The 24,992-nt window shown below is 42.1% G+C and overlaps 2 protein-coding genes across 3 annotated transcripts in view; one reads left to right on the top strand and one right to left on the bottom strand.

Moving 5' to 3' along the window:
• Positions 1-1,486: 1,486 nt before the first annotated feature.
• six4a (SIX homeobox 4a) lies at positions 1,487-6,758 on the bottom strand. The gene is made up of 3 exons (XM_054795485.1): positions 5,873-6,758; positions 3,929-4,602; positions 1,487-3,410 (listed from the first exon to the last, which is right to left on the bottom strand). Exons 1-3 carry the CDS (start codon positions 6,604-6,606, stop codon positions 2,827-2,829), a joined length of 1,992 nt encoding a protein of 663 aa, XP_054651460.1. The 5' UTR covers positions 6,607-6,758; the 3' UTR covers positions 1,487-2,826.
• mnat1 (MNAT1 component of CDK activating kinase) overlaps positions 6,424-24,992 on the top strand; it is a 60,665-nt gene continuing 42,096 nt past the window's right edge. Inside the window, exons 1-5 of one of the 2 annotated variants that reach the window (XM_054795491.1) lie at positions 6,424-6,943; positions 9,177-9,278; positions 22,040-22,192; positions 22,547-22,620; positions 23,027-23,130. In XM_054795491.1, coding sequence (XP_054651466.1) covers positions 9,190-9,278; positions 22,040-22,192; positions 22,547-22,620; positions 23,027-23,130 — 420 coding nt within the window. In that variant the 5' untranslated portion in view covers positions 6,424-6,943; positions 9,177-9,189. Of the gene's footprint in view, positions 6,944-9,100; positions 9,279-22,039; positions 22,193-22,546; positions 22,621-23,026; positions 23,131-24,992 lie in introns of those variants that run through there. The other variant, XM_054795490.1, reaches the window with a different exon arrangement.

The raw sequence follows: 24,992 nt of genomic DNA, 5'->3' as shown, positions 1-24,992 counted from the left end.
AAGCACAGGTTTGGATTGCATCTTTCCAACATACCTTTTAGTTATTCCACATTATATTGTTCCTACAAACAGCAGCTTCCAGTAACCTGGGGAGAGCTAAACTCTGCATCTCCCGGGAGCAGCAGGGAGCGGCCCAGTAGTGGTGGGTCTGTATGAGCCAGGCTGGTACCCGCCGACCCCTGCCCTCTCATTAGTGGGACGTGGAGCAGTGGAGTACCGTGCTCCCCAGGTCATGTTACATATGGCTTGCAGTCTGCTGCGCCGCATTAAATGTCAGCTTTGAAAGCATCTGAAAGATCAGAGGTCAGTGTTTTTAATAAGGCCAGGGTTCTGGGGGAGTTCCCTGCTTTTTGCTTTTTTCTGCATTTGTTTCAAAACAGACTATGTGCATAGGATGTTCATGAAAAATGAACTACATCTGCTATTTGAGTTAATAATTATGCTCCTTTCTCCTTGCATTGGCGCCAAGCTGAAGTTGGATTCTCTGCAGCTCCTCCTCCTCCTCTTTGTCAGAGTCAGCCCATGGCCTCCTAGCTGCTGCAAATGGGATATTGTTCAGGCCTACAACAAAGCTGTTTTCAGCCTCTTCAATATTGCAGGATGGGGGTCACCTGATACCTAACAATCAGCTAATCCACTGCCCATGGCAACGAGGTCACCTGTGCACAGGTAACTTTATCCTGGCCTCGCCCTCCCTTCCTGCTTGACTAACCCATTTGTCTCTCTCCCTCTCTATGCCTTTGCTCCAAAATGAGCACAGACAAATAGGCTCTGTTTATGTGTACCATCAGTTAGATCACATCCTTTGGCCAGAATGCCAGCAATCCACTGCAGAAACTCTAAGGGTCAAGTAAAATAGTAAACCCTCAGTGTTTGTCTAGTTGTCAAACCCGGCCTCTTTCTTATCTCTATATGTTGTTTTGGTCGGGACACACACATTTGGTGGGAATCTGTGCATTTACTGACAATCCCCTCAAGCCATGTGAGGAGTTTAGGATCTCAGTGTCTGTGAGTGACAGCACCTCAGATTCATTCTTCCACATGTCGGGAGCAGAGAGGAGCAGTGGGGGGATGTTTGGCCTTCGCTCAAGGGAAGGGCCATTGGATGGGGCTGTGTGGAGCTCAAGACCCCCCACCCCAAAAGGCTTTACCTCTGGAAATCTCATTGCTGTTTATTTGAATTACAGGGGCTGAGATGAGAAAAGGAGGGCTAATGAAGTCCAGGTTGCCAGGCATGTGCAAACAATCATGGCAAAGTTTTGCAGAAAGAGCAAGCAGCAGCAGGCTCGCTGGATTACAGCAACACTAGTCCCCCCCCACCCCCTCCTCATCCTCACAGTTTGGCTACTTAAATGTGGGAGAAGACACATGTCTGTCATAAAGACACATGTCGCTTATACAAGTACATAGTGGGTCAAAAGCGCCAACGATTAAAAAAAAAAAATGCCTTTAACCCTTTTTATAAATATAAACTTTTATTGCAGTACTGAGATTTAGAAAAATACATTCACATAATTTCAGATAACAAACATACAGGTCAAACTAAGATAAAAAAAAAACATTTGCCCATCACTAACATTTGGTATATAATGTTAAAGCACTGATGAGTTGGGTAACGAAAAAACAAAGTGTGATGCATTCAGAGATATGAATGCTATGTCTTGGCCGCAAGGCTGAAATGTGCTATTATGGTCATGTATGACAGGGAGAATGAGGCTCCTGTGGTTAAAAAAAAAGTACAGGACCTACTTGACAAATGGCCTCCACATTCTCTTGTCTCTTCCTAATTTGACACCCAACAGATATTCCAGTGACAGCAGTGGTGGAGGTGGTGGTAAATCTCTGAATCTGAGCTGTTATTGCCTTCAGATAGCAGAGCTTCAGTGTTATTCACTATGTAAAAGACAAAAAGTGTCCACAACCTTCTGATGCCATGCAAAGAACAATCATTGCAATACCTCTCTGTTTTAAAAAATACTTCTGCCCCTTGTTGTTCTCACTGTAGGTGTTTGCATTTGCAGAGGCACGATAAAACGAAACACGATAAAGCGTAGCATCATCACGCCTATTTAACGCAGCGGCGGCGTTATAAACAACATATGAGCGACATGTGAATCCACAGTGTGACCTTTTGATTCAATTCCCGGCCTCGCTGTTGACACAAGGCTTGAAAATAGCATTTGCCACTGAAACGTGCGCATTTGTCGAGGTTCGTCAAACCCTACAGCCTGTAGTGTCATGATGGTAGTGCAAATGCCCCCCCTCCCCAAAAGGTACATTCATCTTTGAGACTGGAGAGGCAATTTAAGGTGCTTACTGAAGGGCACTTTGTCGGAATTGAGCAGCTTTTGTGTGTTGAATGACTTATTGTCTGTACATGCATACAGTCCTTCAGTAAAACTGGCCCACTTCCACAGACACACTCCCCCTCATCCCCCTTACCACTGACCTTTTTGGTTTGACCCAGATGACGCATTTAGTTTGGAGGAACATCCTGGTCACGTGACTTGCGGCATGCCAGCACCTGCTTCAGCAAATCAAATCCACTCAACAGGAAGTAGCAGGTGTTGTCTGTAAAACTGCACTTTTGAACACGGCTCCAATGCCATGCGTCAACTTTCACAACATGTGGACGCAACATGTTCATAATTATTTTTTTGCATAAATGTCCAGGCCATCTCTCTTACTAGAGTGCATCTTCAAATAATTTAACAGTTAAAAGAAATTAATGGTAAAAAAAAATGCACACACACACACACACACGCACACACACACACAAATAAAAGCGTCATCATATCACTGCTTGCATGTGCTTTTGCTTTAAGGTTAAAGGTCAGCCATGTCCTGATCCATCTGAACTGTCTGTAGTTTGGCTAACTCCTTCCCCTCCACAGGTTCCATGTCGCCGCACATGGCCCGCACCATTTCACTCACGCCTGCCGGGCCTGAGCATTCTGTCTTGTTTTCCGACAGAGTCATGTAGTCACTGGTCATGCAGGCGCCCATCAAGTGCGAGGGCTGAGCCGCCCGGACCTCATGGTACTTGACAGGCTGCAGGTGGTGGCTGCTTGGGTTCGTTTGGGCCATCAGTGGCGTGCTGACGGTGAGGGTGGTGTACACGTCAGGGCTGGATGCAGTGACGGCAGGGACTTCTCCAGTAGCCGAGACTGGAACCTGGGTCGATGGAGCCTCTACAGATCCGGGCGTAGAGAAGTTGATCTGCCCGCTCGGGTCCAGGTGGAGCCCATGGTGGTATGAGGAGTAGACGCCTCCCTCCAGAGGCTCCTTCTTGATGGGCGGCTGGCTGACGCTGCTCATACTGTAGAGGACGGTGCTGTGGTGCAGGGACGTCATGGTCAACGAATCATCACTGGCGGAGCTGACTGCAATATCGCTCAGCGGTATTGTACCTGTGGCCAGACAGACAGATCAATACACATGTAGTAAATCCCTTCTCACTTCTCATATTATACAGAACGCAGCTGTTGTGTGTCTCGCACACATTGTGTTGTTGTAGCCTGAGCCTGTGGTGCCTCAACAGCAAGCTGCATGCACTTTCTGCTTTTCCTTTCAATTCATTCTGGTGTGGATTCTCTGCGCAATGTCAAAGTAAGTGCTGTTACAGCGTGTTTTCTGTTTCATGGCGTCTGATTGCCTGAATCGTGTTTCCCTCCTCCTCCAGCTCTGCAGATCAAAAGCACCATGATGATGAGTGATGGCGACAAAGGACCACCACTCAGTCTCTCTGCATTTGTATGTTGGAAAGGGGGTGCCTTTTTCTTGTTTTGTGTAGCACATGCCAGTTTAGCTTTTTACTTTAAAAAAAGTAGCTGGCCAGTATTCATTTGTATTTCCCATATGGTTTTCATTTTTCTGTATTTGATCTAATGTAAAGTACAGTATTTTTCGTATAATTTCCAGAACCCACCTTGTGTGATGGATGAGGACGACGACGAAGAAGAGAGCTGCACTGGAGGAAGGCCGACGTCGCTGTTAAGCAACGAGCTTCCGTCACTGTCAGAGACTCCACTCGGTACCTGCACCAGGCTGTAGCTGCCCAGCGAGGAGCTGAAGGTCAGCACGGAGGAGCCTCCGTTCTGGGAGGCCATAGTGTTAACGCCCTCCAGCTTCACCTGCCCTCCATTCACACAGCCCGAGTAGGAAGAGGGGTACTGCAGGGTCGAGTCCTCCGCAGAGCCTCCCAGTCCTTTCTCCTGCATGTCCATTCCAGAGCCGCCCAGCAACACACCGCCGGACGGCCTCAGAGAATTGAACGCCATAGGTTGGATGCCCAAATTGAGCCCGTTAAAGAGGATGTTCCCAGGTGAGTGAAGGTAAGACGAGCCGCCATTGTGAAACACAGCCGAGGAGGTGCTATTGGTGACCAGGCTTCCGTTGTAGAGGCCCCCGCTGTTGGATCCAGGGGCCATTTTGATGTCCCCAATTTGCTGGATGACTACCCCACTTTCCAGAGGCCCCGTTTGAATTGGGAGGCTCCCGTGAGTGATCACGCCATCTGAGGAGTTTGAGAGGGGCCTGGGTGACAACTCCTCTTGACCTTTGGTGGACTCATCCTCTGTGCTGTGGTTGCCATCAGATTCACTACGGGAAAAGGAACGTAGTCAACAAACGTCTAGTCACATATGAAACATGCATTTTCCAGAACTTATATCTACCAGTCAGAGGTTTGGTTTGTCCAAAGCAAAAAAAAAAAAAAATATATATATATATATATAAATACATATAAATAACAACATATTTTGCTAGGCACATTTTTCCATGTTTGTCTTTGATGTCTTTCCATTGGCATGTTGCATGTAAGACTTTGTCACGGTTCACATTTGTTGCTGTGTTATGAGGCTACACAGCTTTGAAGAGCAGGCTGTGCTTGGGAATGCCTCTTACCTCATGGAGAGACGACCAGCGTCAACAAGCATGCAACCATTTGGCCGCAATAAATTCTGGTGTGTGATAAAAGCAGCCAGCAGCAGCAGTAGCGGCAGCACAAACAAATGGCTTCAAACATTCTTACACACTTACAATTTCTATGCCATCATTTTACAACTAAATTTGAATGCGCAGTTGGCATTGGCCTTAGTTAAAAAAAAAAAAAACAATGCAGATTTTGAAAGATGTTTACTCATTTCGTAACCTGCTGTCTTAAGACTGTTTGTAACAGCTGCACCCCCATCACACACCCTGAGAAAGGGGGGCGGGGGGGGGGGGGGGAGCAGAGAGAATTCCCTTAAACACCCCCTCCTCCTCCAGGAACAGATAACACAAGTGTGAATAGGCCTATACAAAGAATATACATATTACATTTTAATGGCGGCCATCTTTAATAGTGTGTGTATTAGAAAGGTGGGTGGTGTGAGAGGGGTCACCTCCACCAGGTGTGTAGCTTTGTTCACACACACACACACACACGCGCGCGCGCGCACACCGAATTTAATAAATATTATGAATGTTGACTTATGAGCCATGGACACGCATGGCAAATATGTATGGAAATTATTCGAAAATGTGTCTCATCTCAACTCGCTAGTCACTCATTCAGACAGTGTAAAGTGTATATGAGCGTTATCTAGTTGGTTTCCATGCCTATAAGCACACTAACACACTTGAAACCCGAGCTGAATGGCAACAAGCTTCATATTTCAAAACACAACAAACGTGCTCCACACTTTTAAATAACATATGTACACATACAGTATATGTACATCCTTCAGTAATATTTGATAGTAATGCGTCATGCCAGTCAGTTATTATTAGCTGAACATAGAGTTTCCATTGTCAAAACAGATAAACGAATCATTCTGGATTATACTGTAGTTTTCACGCACAGACGATCAACGTTATTGTTTCGCCTCACCTTTTGGACTGAGCCTCGGAGGGGTTTCTGTCCCTCTGCCTCCTGTTCTTGAACCAGTTGCTGACCTGGGTCAAGGAGAGTCCAGTAATCTTGGCGAGATTGCGTTTCTCAGCCGGAGAGGGGTACCGGTTCTGATTGTACAGGTCCTTCAGTGCGTTCCGGGACCTCTCCTTGAAGCAGTACACTGTCTCCTCGCCATCCCAGATAGTCCTGGGGAGAGGGTACTTTCTCCGAATCCGGTACTTGTCCACGGCGCCTAGGGGTCTCCCCCGCGCCTTCTCTGCCTCGGTGTATCGGGCCTTGTACCACAGATCCTGCAGGAAGGTGTGGTTCGACGGGCTGAAACTGTGGTTCTCCAGAATACTGTAAAGCTCCTGATAGCGAGCCTGGTGGAACGCGACGAGGGATTGTGCTTTGAGGATGCTTTCATTGCCGCGCAGCAGGTCACTCTGGGGCAGGGACCAGAGGAACCGGGCGAGGCGGTCCACGTTGCCGCCCTGCTGCAGCGCCTCGCACACGCACGCCACTTGCTCCGGGGAGAAAGCCAGCGAGGAGGCGGCGCTCACCAGCAGCTCCGTGCGCACCGCGTCCGCGTTGGGTGCCGCTCGCTCCATGGACAACTCAGCCGCCTCCAGCGCCACAAGCTTGATGCACTCCCGCTTGTCGACCTCCTTCACATTTTCTCTCTTGATGGCATTTGCTGTGGTGACTTCTCCAGCAGAAGAAGAAGACATTTTTTGTTGCTCAAGGCTTCCCTGGTCGAGTCACTCCTCCCAGCTCGATCAGGTTACCACCTCGCCATGCGAAGGCGATCGGATATCTGACAGCAGCTGAAAGTAGATACTTCTCCCTCTCTCTACCCCCAAAGCCTCCCAATGTGACTTTTTACTCCACGCAGACTGCAAGTGGACGGAGACACGGTGAGGTCTATGCACAGGAGAGCCACGCTATTGGCCGCCCAAGGCCCCCAAGAGGGAGGAGCGACAAGGATCCAGACTCCAGTGTTTGCTTTCCAGCTGTCACTCATACAAGCTCCACCGTATCGTCCAACAGCGCGCTCACCTGTGCAAGGTGAGCAGCACGACCGTGGGAATGAGCTTGTCAATGGGGTGTCAGTCTGGTTTGCACAAATAAACAAACTTAAGTCCAAACTGGGAGCTCCTAAGGCAGTTGTGCATAAAATGCGTCTTTCGGCCCGGAGCTTGTTTTTTTTTATTGGCCATCGTATGGTGGTTGATGGGGCAAACGCTCCAAAGAACCAAAACCGCACAAAACAAATGCAAAAGGAACATAATGCAATTGGCATGATCAAAAACAAAACAAAAAATCCTGAAAATGCCAAAAATGCGAACAAACCCTAAAAACAACTGAATGAGAGAACTGCTGCAAGATCACTGAACAAAATGGAAGTTTGCCAGAGTACAGGGGAGCCACCTATGCAATGGTAACATTAGCTACCTAAATTGGATGTTCGATAATATTTTGAAATGTTACGACCAAGTCTTTCTTGCCACCTCTTTTTACAGGCATTCCATGCATGTCTTTCAGGTCTTGCTTTCCTGAGAGCCTTGCGTTTTGTTCTGTGAACCTTTCACATTTCTCTCATGCAGTTGTTTTGGGGGTTTGTGTGTGATTTTGGCATTGGAGCATCACCATACCCTTGGCATATTCTGAAACTGTAATTCATTCATTATTAATAAGACATATGCAGTATTACACTGCTTTGTCACGTACAACACAAAAGCTAAGATGTGGATGGGGTTTTTTTTAGATAGCTGAGCATATATTGACCTACAGTGGATTGCTTTTTAGCATCTTTAATGTACAAAATGTATCAAAGTGCCCCACATCCTTCAGTTTTTCTGTATGAGGCCTTTGGTGGAAAAGGTTTGGACACCCCTGTCCAATAAGGAAATATACAGTGAAGTGGCATATTAATTTTAAATGACTTTTACATAAAACATGTTATTATTATTATTATTTTTATCAGGTTCAAAACCAGCATAAATGTTGGCTTTCTTTCCTGTAAAAGTCCCCAAAGAATCAAGGGCCGTACGTTTTGCCAACTTAAATGTGTGTATTTAAAAAGAAATAACATTTTTATTATTATATTTTTACAATATAAGAATGGTTGAATTGTTTACATTTCATTTGGTTACTTCCCATTGATATATTGCACTACACACTTCATCAATGTACTGTCTGAGGCACAGTTGTCAAACTCAAGGCCCGTAGGCCACATCCGGCCTGTCATGTCATTTTATATGGTCCATAAAAAAAGCCCATTTGTGCACTGCTCTCAGTTATCTTTCAGTCTTGTTAATGCATTACTTCAGTTACTTTTTGTTTTGTACTGCAGTTGCAATATTACTATGGAACAAACAAATGTTTTTGTTACTGAAACCTTTTAAAATCAACGACTACACTTGAGTATCTGTAATTACTTTTCCTTTATCGCATAATTTCAAAAGTAGTTATCCAACAGTTTGTTAGCCAAAAAACAAATACTATATATGATTATGAAAAATGCATACATTTATATGGTTTCATAGTGATTTAATCAAAACCCAAATGTGGCCCTGAAAACCAGTTTGACACCCCTGCTAGTGAAATCCAATAGAATAGGTACATTATTATTTTTATTATTAGTAGTATCATTTTACAAATATAATGATTTCAAATTTCATTTCACTGTTAATGTATTATGAATAAACTATCACCAAAAGGACAAACATAATGTTAGCTTTATATCATACTTGCATGGGTTCAGTTAAAATTGAGCATTAATGTTCTGTTATTACGATGTTATATAAGTATTTGTTATTATTGTTACTATGGCTTTTTTTGCTCACAAATACATAACATTTCATAAATGGTCTGAGTTTTTATTACTGTATTGTACAGATGTAATATAAAATACATATCATAATATCATGTCCTTTTATTTATTATTGCATTACATGTGCATGGTTTTTAACATAAATATTACACAATATTTATTTTCTTGCAAAACTAATCAAAGCACGCTTTGATATGAAATTTGATATTATGATTGAGCATTCGGTCGTAAATTAGATTGTGAAAAATGAAAAGAATCACGTGACTTTTGTGCGTCTAAAGTAAAACAATTCTACTTTTCAGCACGCCTTCGTTGACCGTGGCGTTTTCGTCATAATAGCGGAACTTTTACTCGCGGTTCCTGTCGGACATATTTCAATGAAACACAAGAGCTCACCGCCGGAAATGTAGACGGCGAAGCTGCAAATTGTTATAAATCAGTCCTGTTTGTATATTTCTGTTGCAGAGAGAAACAAAAAATGGACGACCAAGGGTGTCCGAGATGCAAAACAACAAAATACAGAAACCCTTCGCTAAAGCTGATGGTGAACGTCTGTGGACACACGCTGTGAGTACTTAAAACAACAAGCTAGCGCTACTGCACTATTGCGTTACCAGTTTTAGCATGTTAGCGCTTCAAATATGGTCGTCAAACACCGTTAAAGTCTTTTGTAAAATCTAGAGACTGCGCAGATACCACGTTGTATTGATAAAAAAGTTATAGCCACCGTCATGGTGAAACTATGGGGAAACTATGTCACAACATGATCATCTCAATAAATTAGAATATCTTATTATCTTATTTTATAGATTCACTAAACACAGAGTGGAATATTTCAACAATGTATTACTTCATAAGTGTGACGAATATATAGCGTACAGTTGATAAAAACCCAAATTCTGTATGTTATAAAATGTGAAAAATTGCCAAAACTTTAAATGCTGCTGTGTGCTGGTTAGCACTCCAATCAGCAAATGAACTGCAAAAACTTCCTGAGCCTTTAATTGGTCTCTTAGTCTGATTTGAGCTCCTGAAATCAAATAACTTGCACAATATTCTAATTTGTTGAGCTACACCTGTTTACCAATCACTATACTGTTAAAAAAAAAAGTAGGGCATTACAAGTGATGTGCTGTGCTGTATCAGGTCATTCACCTGAGCAAATGACGTGAAGTGGACTCCATATGTTAAAATCATAATATCTCATTTGTAGCAATCTTACTCTTACCATTGACGTTTTCTTTAGATTGACAAAGCCTCATGGCACTAAAACCTGTTTGCTGGGCAACTTCAATATTTCACCATGTCATCTGTTTATAAACACGCTCATTTCAATGAAGGGGTCACATGCCTGTGTAAGCAATGCAGTGCAGTAACGGTTGCCCCCCCCGACAAGAGCGTCTTTTCCACCCCTCACGCTATTTATTGACTGCATCATCAAGAAGTGGCCTTGCTTTGTCATCAGGTCACCCTCAATTTGGACACAGGGACACATGCAGAAATGAAAAGGATTCTCCAATGGAGCATGTTTTTGTTAAGTTGCTCCACTCGTAGCCAAGGTCACCTTTGTAACATATTATATGTGCTTGTTATTGTGGTTATATTTTGGTGAAGTGCACTGCAGCATACTGAGGATGGTTTTCTACTAATTTGGGTCCCTACAGCTCCATGACAATATTAGACCGTCATCTCAGTATGATGCAGTGCAGTTAACAGGTGCAAGCTTCAACTACAATAAGTGCTGAGCCTTATTTTCTTTGTAAAGGCAGGATTTGTCATATAGCGTCACACTTGTTTTTGCTGTAGATTAGCTCAAAGATATTGTGTACAGTGACAAGGTCTGCAAAAACATGAATGAATAATTTTCTTACTTAGAATTGAGAAAATGATTCTCTGGCGCGTGCGGACAGACACACCCTTTTCGGGGCCATATGGTTTCGTTTTTGGGAAATCACATTTTTATTGGTGTTATTATTATTACTATTAGACTCGTCATTGTCTTGTTCTGCTTTAAAGAAAGAATAAGCCTCCAATGGTCTTTCTGCCGTTATTCATGGGAGATCCCGGAGGGCCTGTTGACAGAGGACTTTTTAATAGAAATGAAGAAAAAGACAAAATTATACATTAAGCCAAAAACGTGGTGTGCTCGCTCACTCCGCAATGCAATCATGCACATAAAAAAGACAAAAGAAAAGTAAATTAATTACGGTGTTTGCCACAGGGCTGCAATCTAGTTGTGGTGTTTAGTTGCGTGGGGTGTAGATGAAGTCAATCAAATTTGCATAATTGGCCATGATGCATGTGAGTGTAGATTTCAGCGTTTTTTTTGTACATGGCCCTTGAAACCCTTGTACGCTCCACTGTTCTCCAGGTACGCATTTTGTTGTATTTCGCTGGTTTCAGTTTTGAGTTCAGCCTTCTCACATACTGTAGTGTGATGAGCGGCAGTGACTTTGATTGGTCGGTTTGTAGTACATTATATACAATGGGTATATGACTCGTTCAGAGTAGGGTTGTTACAAGAACAGATAGTTCGATACCAAGCCAATATCAAGACACACATTTTTTTCTGGTATGGTCAATCTCGAATATACAACTTTTCCCTCTGCGAGCTATATCGATTCTTGGTGGAACTAACATGGCCAGTATACGTAGGAGTACTGAGGCGACTGAGCAGTCAGTGCTGAAGAACAACTAGTGAAAAGCATGTGGTGAAAGCACATCAATTTGCACATCAACTCGACATATTGTTAAGCCAGGTAGTAGCAGTCGCACTGCGCTGCAGTTATCGATTCACAAAAACCGACATGCAAATGGTGGTTTCGAAGTTTTCAAACCAAAGGAGGAAGCACAACAAACCTGGTGAAAGACCTGAAAGACAGGCAACCGAACCTGTTTAAAGAATTCAGGGTGAGTCCATTTCAGCTTACTATCACTTGTGGCACGTTAGATATGACCCGAACACATGTTGCGTTATTTGGGCTTGAGAGCCACTGGACTATGTTCGTAGAGGCGCAGGCATCTAATACGCGCTTGCTCCATTATCTTAACAGAGATGGCTGACTCATAATAATATAAATATGGATGGACAACGAAACCGCCATAATTACCATAATTCGCTCATCATGTGGGAAGTTTACAGGATAAATAGTTGATGAGACATTGTGGTTCTTCACAGTGTTGACGTCACATCACATGCTCATCCCGTGGGTGTCCAAAGTGCAGCCCAGGGGCCATTTGTGGCTCATGAAGTCATAACATTTCTTTTAAGGTTGGCAGGTCTGGATTTGTCACAAGTCACTTTTTTGAAAAAGAGGATCTAGAGGGGTCCATATACTCGCCAGATATAATAACTTTGTTGCTAAGTTCTATCCCTCCTGCCATGCGTTGTTATTCTCTGGCAGAGCAGGTGCACATGAATTGTCTTAAGAAGCGGAGTTACGATGCACCATCATCACCGCCACCTACTGTATCAAATTGTAATGACAAGCTGCATTGACAGACAGTCCTCTATGTGCAAGGACAAACAGGTGGCGGCAGATCTATTTGTGGCGGTCCAAATGTATCTGTGGCAGTCCACCACTCATAAATGGCTGTATGAGAAACACTGAATGAACTGATGAATAATGCCTTTTGCCTCACTGGCCAAGACAGCAGAGCCATCTCGGCCCTGGTTGGTGAGGCACACAGGGGGACAGGGAGAGCGAGGAGGAAGTGTCGGCAATATGAATGCTGACGACAGTGCAGCATATGTTTGTGATGCTCGTTAAGTTAAAAAAAAAAAGATTGAATAAATCACCAATATTTAGAAAATAAATCATATGTTGGTCTGAATCAAGATCTCTTTTTGGTGTTTTTGTGCAGCGCTATCAGTGACCATTGTATTCTTTTCTCGTCCTCCATTGAAATAACTGTCAACCTCTCACTAAGTTGGTGTCCATTCCACAGTGAGCTTAAGTTGACTTCCTGCCCTGGCAATGCAACGCAGTATCAAGCTTCTCCTGACACACGTCTAAATTTAAACTGCACCACAGCACATTTTGTATCCCTGTCACTGGGGACGTCTGATATGTGTTATTTATTACCTGTGTATGATGACACTGGGCCCATGTCCTTTGGGATTTGACACTTGGGCACACAGGCAGCCATGCCTAATTAAATGGAAGTGAGACACTGTATCTGATTGCAGAAGAGTTTCATAAATTGATGCACATCAGCAGAGCATGAGGTGTGTGTGATTTTTTTTTTTGGGGGGGGGGGCAGCGTTTGGTCTGCTTGAAGAAAGAATTCAGTCCATCTTCTACAAGACTTTGTTATGAATTAGATAGTTTTTAGTCTTAGCATAAAAACTGAAATGAACCTATTAGCATGTAAAAAAAATGTAAAAAAACATACACGAAAAAAAAGAACACTAATCCCTCATTTATTTATTATCAATTGGTTGCAGACCTGACTGTTATAAGTTAATTTCTGCAATTTATGATTCCTTCTTTATAGATGGAAACTATCACCCCTTGGCCATCTTTACATTCATATTTCCCAATATAGTAGATATATAGTTGAGTTTTAGCTTGTCATGTGTTATGGCCCCAAGAGTAGCCCTTGTGATTAAGGTGATGATGATTATTTTATTATTATTGTGCCTGTTATGAGATAATTTAAACCTGCAATAAAAGCCTGTAGTTGGCGATCAAATCTGGTGCGTGTCTCACCAAACAATTACTGACACCTAGTGACAAATTAAGAATGCTACAGTCACAATATCAATGAGACCTACTTAATGGTTTATACACTCCTGATCAAAAGTTTAAGAGCAGTTGACGAATTAGAAGTATTTACATTTTTCACTGTTCACGGTTGAAAATGCAAAATGAAGAAAAGGGAGTGAAAAAAATGTTGCAATTTATCTATCGCGGGGGTATGCTGGAGCCTATCCCAGCTGACTTTGGGCGACAGGCGGGGTACACCCTGGACTGGTCACCAGCCAATCACAGGGCACATATAGACAAACAACCATTCACACTCACATTCATACCTTTGGACAATTTAGAGTCGCCATTTAACCTAACATGCATGCACTCACGGGGAGAACATGCAAACTCCACACAGAAATGCCCAACGAAGATTCGAACCCAGGTCTTCCAGATCTCCTGACTATGACTGTGTGGCCAACTTGCTAACCACTAGACCACCCTTGCAAACAACCATTAAACTGAAATAGGCTGTAAGACCGCAGCCTTAAAAAAAAAAGCCAAAATCTTGAATCCAAAATCTTGGCAAAAGTGTGGATTCAGTTTAATTTTCTGTCAGGTATACACACTGTCATAATCTCTTGATGGCAAAGGCAAAAAAGCTGTCTCGCTTAGAATGCGGTTGGATTGTTGAGCTGCATAAGCAAGGCCACTCGCAGCTCGCTATTGCTGCTTAGGTTGATTAGTCATTTTAAACGTCTTAAAACATCCTGATAGGTATGCAACAAAAAAAGTGAAGTGGTAGGCCCAAAAAAAAATGAGGTCCTGATTGGCTGTCCATCAAGACACGGGACAATTCTTGGCCCAAATGAAGGTTGTTACTGGTGCCGAGTGTTGTTCAATAACCATCAGCTCTTCAAATGCCTCGTCTCCTTCAACGCCACAAAATTGCTTGTTTGGAATTTGCACGAGAGCACCAAACAGTGACAGTGAAAGGTGGAACAAAGTTTTCTTCTCTGATGAGGAAAAACATGCAACTGTGACGGTCCTGATGGCTTCCGATGTTACTGGCATGACAAGGATATCCCACCTGAGATGTTTTTTACACGGCAAAGTGGAGGAGGCGCCATCATGATCTTGTGTGCTTTTTCCTTAAATGGAACAACGAAGCTTGAGGTTGTGCAGGGCCGTCAAACGGTAGATGGCTATGTGGAGATGTTGCAGGGGGCATCCCTCATGACTGAAGGCCCTCGTCTGTGAGGTAATGACTGGGTTTTTCAACAGGACAACACTGCAGATCTCAATGCCCGCCTGACAAAGGACTTCCAGAGGAATAACTTCACTCTTTTCATGGTTCCCTGAAATAAATCCATTTGAGAACATTTGGGAATGGGTGGCAAGGACAGTTAACAAAAATGAACATCAGTTCCAGACAGTGGATGCCCTCTGTGAAGCCATATTCACCACCTGGAGCAACATTGCCACTGGCCTCCTGGAATTACTGGAAATAGCAAACATGCTGAAACAAATTTGTGAAGTGATTAACAAGAATAGTGCAGCTAGTCATTTTTTGAAAATCCTTTTAAAAACATTTTTAAGGGTGTTTGGGGGTTTTTCAGGCTATGGTCTTCAACTTGTGATAAGCTGATGAACAGCCTACAGTATTTCAGTTTAATGGCTGTTTGCAATAAATCACTCAATTTTTTTTTGTCTCACTCCCATTTCATCTTTTTGCATTTTGAAGCTCTGCTTACCACCCCCCCAAAAGGAAAACTGCATTAAACATTTTTCTTTTTTGCCCATCATCCATATGTGAGACATGAACACGTCTTTCTCTTTTTTGTGCATTCTTGAAGATATGAGAACAGATAAAAACAGACAGCGCATTACTGCACTTAATTGTGAAACACACATTCCACCTATAAAGCCTTCTGAAAAACACTCCAAAAAGCACCAACAATGCTCCATTTATATATAATGTGATCTGCATATTATATAGCGACATAATAATAACGTAAGTGGCGCATTGACACTTCGCCACACCGCAACGGCTAGCTACTAGTCGGCTAGCGACTAGCTTCACCACACACCCGCCCGCAGCTCGCCGGTGCCGCACTCAATGTCTCAGACTACAACCCAAAAGGTAACGCTGCATATTGGAGCTGCCGCCACTGCTGCTGTGTTTTTACTTTTAAGTTTGGAAAAGTTAATGCTAGGTGTAGGCGTTCATTTTGATGTTGCTAAGTGAATACAATGCGCCCAGGAAAGAAGTTCTGGTAATGCTTAAAAGGACCAAAATATAGCAAAATACTGTAAGTATTACACGTTATTATGAATGTACCTGTTACTACATGGTCACAGCATGGATATAAAACCATAAGACCTGTTGGATGCTTTTGGAGGTGTTTTGATAGAGGTCTTTGTAGGCGGCATAGGTGTATCCCATGAGGTGCAGTAATGAGCTGTCTCTTTTAATCTGTTAAAGTTAAAGCGTTAACGAGTTAAAGATTTAACAGAAATTCCCTTTAATGGCCCTTTTTTTTAACCATAGTTTGAGCAGACACAGGAGTGTGGCAGTTGATGTTGGGGCGCAAGCAGGAACAAATATTGAGGAGAAATGGACAAAAAAAAAGGTCATTTTGAATGGTAAGTTTAGCTTCAAAGCCCTGGCAGTTTGCTCGCTCAATAAGACCAAAGTTATTTTTACCTACTGCCGCTGTGAGTTGAGTTTTCATGAAGTACGTTGAGTCTCCAATGGCACTTGCTGGATTCCGCTGGAGAACTCCATACTGGAGCACTGCTGATTTTTTGTTTTGAACTGCAACGTAAAATTTGGGTTATGAGTTGCTAGGTACCAGCAGGCATAGCCTAGGACATCTATTTGGGGGACTTGTCTCTGTGATAATGACGGAAGTGAGCGAGCACACACACAGTGCTCAATGAGATGGCAGTAAAGGCTCACGAGAGGAATTTATTAGCTTTATTATTATTATTTATTAGCGATTAATTAGCGTTTGAGTTTGAACTGCTGTGTTTGTCAAAGATGACAGAATAAAACTTGCATTTTGTGTCATACGTCCATGCTGCTAAAGTCACTAGACCAAGAAAAGTGTGACAATGTGTGTAAAAGAGGGTTTGTGTGTGTGTGTGTGTCTCTGTAAAAGTGTTTTGAAGTGATGTATACGCTATAGCCTGATTGCACTACAGTATATGAGCGCAGCCCTAGTTCTGTATACTACTGACTGTTCTTGAGCACTTTGTTTTATGTAAGTTGTCAATATTTATTTTTCTAACACCTTGTTTTCATTTCACTTAGTTGTTGGGTGGTTTTGCAAAAATTTTATCTTTAATATTAGTCACAATTTTGTGAGATGATTTGCTGGAAGAGAATGATGTTTGAGTGATGGACAGTTTACCTTACCAATGTCTTGTACCACTTTTTGTACATTGTGTTTTTTATACATTGAAGTCTATTTTGTCTTGAGCTGAAAAAACAACTTTGTCATAATAGTTCATCTTCTATTCCATGTTTTTGAGAAAAAAATCTAATGTTTGAAAAATATAGTATTTTTTTTGACACAAGTGATATTACGGCAATAAAGTCTGATTGTCGAGTAAATATAAAAATTCCCACACAGACTTGAATGCACAGCCACTTTATTCTTGTAACATTACGTCTTCTAATCTTGTAAAATTATGGTTTAATTATTTATACAGTACATATTAACTCATCATTTCCAGGTCAGTATCGAAAGCAATGACGTTAGACCCAGACACGTTCATAAATACTGTATGTGTCTTTTTGCTCATGGAGAGCAACCGTTGAGAGATTCTTTTATTAGCTTGTTCAAGTCTGACTTAATATACTGTTATTGTGCATACAAACACGCTATGGTTGATTTTTCCACAGAGGTGGTCACAGTGGGGCCGCTTGCCTGCTGGGTCGTCGCTGTCCTGTTTATGTTTTCCTTGCCATCGTGTGTGTTTGAGATAGTTGGGAAGGGAAGTTTGTTGCATTTCCAAGGTGGCTACTTGAAACTTAAACCATCTCCAAACTAGAGATGCTGACTTTTAACGCGTCAGAAGTTCAGACAGTACTGTTTATTTATTCATTCAGGGACACGATCTGGATGATTCATCATAAAGTGGTTCACTACCGAGGTCTAATTTTTCAACATCTCATATGGCAAGCTTCCTGTGTAAGCAATCTCACTCTTGGGATGGAACATCTTTTTTTGGCTGCAGGTATCAGAGGTTGAAGGGGGGAGCTTGTTCTTGCAGGTTTAGACTCAAAGCTACAGTCAAATTGACTGTTACTTTGCTTTAAATCATTTCTATTCTTTTATTGAGAGGTAAAGAAGCATTTGTAAAGTAGAACAAAAGAAATAATGTTGGTAGTTGGTGGAGACTTCTTCACCCCTGCTACCTTGCTTCCCACCCCCTTCTGTGACCTGCTGACAGCTGCAGATGGGAGAGATATAGCAGCCCGGAGCTGTGAGCTGGACAGGTGAGAGAAGGAGGAGTCAGTCAGTTTATAAGATATCTCTGTGCCCTTGAAAGTGCCAATATGGCGCTGTGTTGTGTTGCTGCCTTTGAAAAGTTATGGACACAGTCAAGGCACACAATTCTAAAGCTGAAGAGACCCACTTTAGGGGAAAAAAAATGATGCCATATTGACTCACAAAGTCTCCTCCCTCCCTTTTTAGATGTTCACCTCTTTGCTCGCAGGATTTCCCCTTCGGAGGGTTCAGTTGTGTGGTCCATTTATGGGGCAAGGGATAAGCTACGCCCCGCTCATACTCTGTGTTGATGAATGGGCTCTTTGTGGGCCTGTGGAAACAAGCAGTAGTCCTCCATCTACCTCCATATGGCCGAGGCCTATACATCTCCTGTAGCCTCGGGCCGTATTGAACATCTGCCTGTCCCAGGGTGCACTTGGGCAAGGGGCTTCTTGTGCTCCCCTGGTGCAACGCAGATGTTCCACAGTTTCAGTTTTAGTTTGATGCTTTGTCCATGGCTAACTTGGACAGTAATTGCTTCATTTATTTGATCTTTTTAGGTTGCGCTTCTGTGGAAGCTTAGCGTTGCACTTAGCAGGTTATGCCTGTTTGACCCACATCTGAGATGATGCCTAAACATTCAAACTCTGTGACTCTGCACTTTTTCTTCTGTTTTTTGTTGCTTTTGTTGCTGAAGAGTGAAGCCGCTCAAATGATGACTCTTGCATGATGGTTGTAATGGGCTTCATCCCTTGGAGAGCTTCTGATGAGGCACCAGCACTTGAAAGAAATGAGTCAACTGTACCATGAATATGCTGAAAAATCTCCCCTCAAGTATGCTACAGTTACAAGTATTTGGATGATACCAGAGTTTTTATGATTTAGCCTTTTTACACCACCACAATTTAACTGAAATACAACAGCCAATATGTGATTTAAGTGTAGAGTTTCACCTTTTTAATTTGAGATATTTCACAAAAATATGGCATTTACTATGTAGGAATTACAACCATTTTGTATAAAAGGAGTTTACTTAATGGAGATGCTTTGTTGAGCCTTCACTGCAGCAATACACCCTCAATACAATAGAGAAAAATCATTGTTCAAATACATCTGGACTAGGGTCACAAGATCTTGCGACATTAAAACATGACAAAATTTCTCGTTCAGAAAACTGGCTCATGGTCACTAGGCCTGGGGCGATAATAAATCACACAACAAATGTTTTCCTTGTGTCTCGCCTCCAAACACGCAGGAAGAGGGTTCACTCTATGCATTGGTTTCAGCACCTTGCCGTGTTTGTTCCATAGAACAAAGCAATGAACGGAGTGAGCCCTTTTGTCAGTCATGCAGTCTCTTTGTCTCGGTGGGAGGAGGAAGGGCGGCTAGCATACACACAGAATGCACAAGTATGTCACTGTGTGTATATTAAATGAGTAGATTGCAATATATTGTCATATTTTTATTTTTTCATTGTACTTTTCTTAAAAAAAAGAGTTAAAGTCTTGTCTCGTTCTCGTAGACCCAATCTCTCGTTTTGTGACACCCCTAGTCTGACCCAAATATATATTTTACCATGAAAACATGAAGTGCGCAAAAACAGATAGTGACAATTGGAAACCAGATGTTTTTTGTGTAAAGGCAGCCAGGAAGAGAAGGTGAATTCCTGTGGAAATAAAGCTCCACAGAGAGTTAATTAAAACAGTGTACTGTGCAAACGTTTATCCAAGCCCTCCGCCCCATCAGGGGAGATTTAGAAGTGTTCCCATTGTCCTCAGTGTCCACTCCTCACTTGAGTGTGACTGATGGGTAAACGCCTACCTGCATAAAGGTGTGATTGATGGCTAAGCTCAGGGTTGCGCCCTCAGGTGGGTTCTGTTGGTTGCCATAGAGACGTGTCATGACGGTGCATGAGGTAAATATTCCACTTTGAACCTATGCTTTACTTGAAATTCTTCAATGTGATCATAAACAGTTTTTTGTTCATTTTTGTTTTATGACCAATGGAAGGGCCTGCTGTGTGCATATCAGGAGCCAAAACTCCACCTGAAAAACTCATCATGACCACACTGCCCCACTATACATTTTTTTCTCTGGGAAACTGTTTCAGACATGAAGCAGATAGTAGATGTTGTGCTCACATTGCCAAATGTGGCTTTTATAGCTGAGACAATCAGGAATGCTACTAGACATTTTGTATGCAGACGTCTTGCATACTGTATTGTTGTTGCATGAAAGCCTTGAGCCTCCCTGAACACTGAGTTTGAAAACAGCACATTCATGAGAGGTAAGGACATTTTCTATAAATCCTTGCTTTTTCCACAATTATATAAAAAGCAACTTGTAATAACACACCACACTGTTTCGGTTTTATATAATTATGCGACATGGCAGAGAGACTGATTTCTGAAGCCTAGGTCACAACCGGTCATACGGGCTCCTACGGCCGGTCTACGTGCAAAAAACAAGGCCGGCTGCAGAGCTTCTTTGTCATAAACAAACTCTATGGGCACTTAAGTTTTTTTCAGGTTGCAAGACAAATATACGCACTTTGTATGTCTTGGTGCGTCGTCCGTACGGCCAATGTGTGTCTTTCATACGTTTTAGTGGCGTTGGATTTGGGCAAAATGTGAATTTTTTCCGTACGTCGCACTTGCGGACTCCTCATGCGTGTCTTGCGCCTTACATACGTAATTAGTGAGACCAAAGCATGTTCAGATATTTTATACATCCTGCATGATAACCTCACTAGTTGAGCTAGAGCTGGTGGATGTTAGACATCAGCGGCCCTCCACCTTGTGGAGACATACTTGGTCATGGCCTTTCATTTATTAGCAGAAATCAAGAATACTGTAGTCTAGAGATTGTTGGCATGCCACTGTCAAAAAGTGAAATCAAGGGACACCTCCAGAAATGTTAAATACAGAGGGTTTACAACAAGGTGCAAAACACTGGTAGCAATCATGAACATGAGAACAAGGTTAGTCCTTGCCAGACAAAAATCTAAAAAAGTCTACCGTGTTCTGCAGCCAAAGTCTTTGAGCAGAAGATATCAAGGTTGTACTTGTATCTGAAGATTTGGAAGAGAGGAAAGGGACAGTTCATGATCCATAGCATACCACATCATGAGATGTACCATGATGATGATGATACCACTCCAGAGATGTATGCGTACACGTGCGTAAGAACTTTCCCACGCAAAGTATTGGGTTTATCCACTTGTACTTGTACGTAGGAAAATGCTTACATTTATGCACAACTCATACCATGCGTACACACAAAACCTAGTGTAGCACAGTGAAACTACAAATAGTTATGGCTGTGCCTGTCCAGCGCAGGCCATATCATCTTGCTACATGCGTCACAACTTGGCCATGAAACAAGGCACCGCCCGTCCCCCCAGATCAGATGAGCCGATGCCAAATGCAAAGCAGATTGCTGCCAAGAGGTGTAAATTAAAAAAAAATCAGATTAATTGATTAATCGAAAAAATAATCGGCCGATTAATCAAGATAATCGTGAGTTGCCGCCCTAGTTTCACCCTCTCATCCACACGGGGACGGCATTCTGTGTGACCTGATACGGTATTATTTGAAAACTGCTTCCAGAGTGACAAAATCTGAAAATGCCGGCTTGTCTTGTAGACAGACAATAAGAGAACGATGACATCACAGACGGACCGCCACCTCGTCGCAGTCACGTGATGTAACATAATATCTGAATATTTCCACAGACATGACTCACCCAAGTGGACATTCTCCTCATATTTTGTTGTCTTATATTCCATGATGGCTGGCAGAAGTAATTCCACTTCTCGTAAGTCTGAAAAAGCCTTGAAAAGCGGACGATGACAGACTTCTATCATTCTTCTATAGTTTGGTGTGTCATGTGGTTCCGCCCGCGTGTTTGTTCACAGTGCCATACGTAGGTGTGCCCTGTGTGGTACATCGTTTTCACTCAGTGATTTGTTCCCGTTTGGGTGAAACTATTTAAGAATCTGTCACAGTATAAATGAGACTTTTTTTTTCAACTTGCCAAAAAATAAATCTCAGGAATATTCCTGTTTGGACAGGGCCTAAGTGTTGTGAAAACCATTGAAAATGCTTTAAAAACTGAATTATATCTGCTCCTCCTCCAGATGTGAGAACTGCGTGGAGATGTTGTTTGTCCGTGGCTCGGGCAACTGTGTGCAGTGTGACACGCCCCTGAGAAAGAGCAACTTCCGTGTGCAGCTCTTCGAGGACCCCACTGTCGACAAGGAGGTGGAGATCCGCAAGAAGGTGTTGAAGATGTGAGTGACTGTGATGGGGAGGGAGGGCTTGGGGTGTGGCTTGGCCATATTTATGTGTCATCCTGTGCCTCCTCCCACTTCTTAAGCCACCTTTGTCTTCCTCATTACGTTGTTTGTTTTGTAGACAATGAGGCTCCCCAGGGGGGCTCAAGCGGGAAGGCTCTCTCTGCCAGGTTTTTTACTTGGCTGCCACGCCCCTCCTTTCTTTCTTTCCATCTCCTCCATCTGTCCTTTAATAGCCCCTTAATTGACATCTAATGTGTGTCTATTAGGCAAAAGGCAGACAAGCTATTATAAAATGGTTGATTCAATGGAGGATATTAATGCCAGCACATGTTTCTTTCCTTTCTGCAGATACAATAAGAGAGATGGTGACTTTCCTAGCCTGAGAGAATACAACGACTACTTGGAGCAAGTAGAAGACATTGGTACAAGTTATGACTGACTAAATCCTCACTGTACAACTCTGCTAAAACAGTGTTTTCAGCTGCTGTAGTGATTTCTCCCCAGCAGCATGCAGGGATGTTGAACAGGCATTATTGCATGCCAGCTGGGGTCGTAGATCACTGCCAATGCTAACACATCATATCATGAATGCCAACGTCCCATAAGCTTTTAGCCCAGTGCCTGTAAGGGTCTTTTGGTCTGAGTGAGGGTTTGCAATGTTTGTATGCACATTTAAATATTACTTAGGTCCGCCATTGATTACCACTTTAAGACACAATTGTTTTCCCTGGATCTTGCATAGAATTGAAAATAATTGCGTAATATAAGTTGGCTGTGATGGGCAGATGAAATTGGTGTAATGGTGGTATGTGTCTCCTGTCTGTGTAGTGTTTAACCTTACAAACAACATTGAAGTGGAGAACACCAAGCTGAGGATGGAGCAGTACCAGCGGGAGAACAGAGATCTTATCCAGAAGAATAAAGCTAAGCTTGTACGTAATGACTACATTTATTTTTAATGAGTTAGGTGGCTGAACATAAAACGTGAGGAAAATGTGCCTTCTACTATTTCGACCCTTTGATCTACATTCACCTGCTACAGTACATCATTTTGACCACGAGTGTCCAAAGTGCAGCCCGGGGGCCATGTACAGCCCTGTGTTTTCATTGGCCATCGGCACTTTCTAAAAATACAATTAAACAAGAAAACACAAAAAAACAACAGTAAAAATGGAAAAAAGAACACACATTTTACATGAGTAAAGACAAAATATTAACAGTAAAGTCATAATATTAAGAGGAAAAAATAACACAAAGCTGAAAAATAAAAAGAAAAAATAATATGAGAAACAAAACAATGAATAAAGTTGCAATTTTTTTTTTATTTTGTTGGTATAAAGGTATGATACAGTGGCACCTCGGTTAACTGATCCGCCCCGATTAACGTGTTTGTCAGTTAACCAAAATTGTTTGCAAAAATTTTGCCTTGGTTTGTGTTTGCCCACTTGTTTAGCATAATTAGCACTTGTTTAGTATTTGCCCACCTGTTTAGCGTAATTACAGAGGGATGTAAATGTGACGGCGAGGCTCAGTCATCAGCTGCGTGCACACACACATGCACACATAGCCTTCAGTGTAACAATATCAACCCGGTGGCGCATCAAGGGTGACACTCGGTGTTTCTGTTTGTCTCGTTTTACATCCATAACACTCATTTCTGCTTCCAACAACAAAACAGAAGCATTCCAATTTACTCTAGCGTTTTTGCGGCATCCACAGTCAAACATAGCACACGTCGCCAGACATAAGCCATAAGTCATGCTCGCGGAGCACTTCTGTGACGTCATTGCCGCCAGCGGTTGTTTTTTTTTGGTTTTTCATTTTCTTTTTGTTGGCTCTAGGAAGTTAATATTTAGTTTGATATGTGTTTATTTTGTGTTATTTTGTTAATTGATGGTTTTGTGGGTTTTTTCCCCCTCAACAAAACGAGGCAAAAGTGATGTTAAATGTGCAGTTGTCCATTCATTTCTCATTTAGAATTAGTTTTACATAATTTTCTTCATGTAAAATTAATTATTGTCTAGAAAGTGTGTTTTGTGTTAATATTCTTGGATATCTGGAACGGATTAATTGGATTTACATTATATTCTATGGAAAAATTTGCTTTGGTTATAGTTCGTTTTGGTTTAAGTCAAACCTTGTAGAACGGATTGACGTTAACCCAAGGCATCAATCACTGCAATACAATCATAAAGTCATAAATGAGAATAAAAATGAGAGCCACAATATTATGAAAACAAAATCTACAAGAACAAACCTGAAATATTTGTAAAAAATTAAAAACAGCAAAAAAGTGTAATCAGAAAAAGTTTATACTAACAATACGCTTTATGACTGATAACACGAAGCTGACATAGAATTCAGTTATTTATTTATATTTTAAAAAAACAAAAGCATCTTGGCATATCTACAGTCATACCTTGTTTACCGCGTTAATTGGTTCCAGATGCGATAAGTGAATTTAATTAAATTTTTTAGTATGTGGCCCTCGTGGAAAAAGTTTGCACATCCCTGATTTAGACCAACCTGTACATTATACTGATGTTAACTGAAATTCTGCTTTTAAAAAGATGACAATGCTTCAGCAGTATGATTGTTGTGGTTATAGTTTGCAGTGTTGTAGAAATGCAGTGTATCCTACCTAGGGCTGTTTTTAATATTTTGCACCTCTGGTATAGCTAAATTATTAGCTAATATAAGGAAAACACCCCTGAGTATGGTACAGTGAACTTCTACAGAATTGCTAACTGTATTGTTTGTTGTATTGTTAAATTAGTGCTTTTCTGTTCATCAA

The sequence above is a fragment of the Dunckerocampus dactyliophorus genome, chromosome 13 (genome assembly GCF_027744805.1).
Source record: "Dunckerocampus dactyliophorus isolate RoL2022-P2 chromosome 13, RoL_Ddac_1.1, whole genome shotgun sequence".
In the NCBI taxonomy this organism is placed as follows: Eukaryota; Metazoa; Chordata; class Actinopteri; order Syngnathiformes; family Syngnathidae; genus Dunckerocampus; species Dunckerocampus dactyliophorus.
This window is presented reverse-complemented; position numbering and strand designations above follow the sequence as displayed.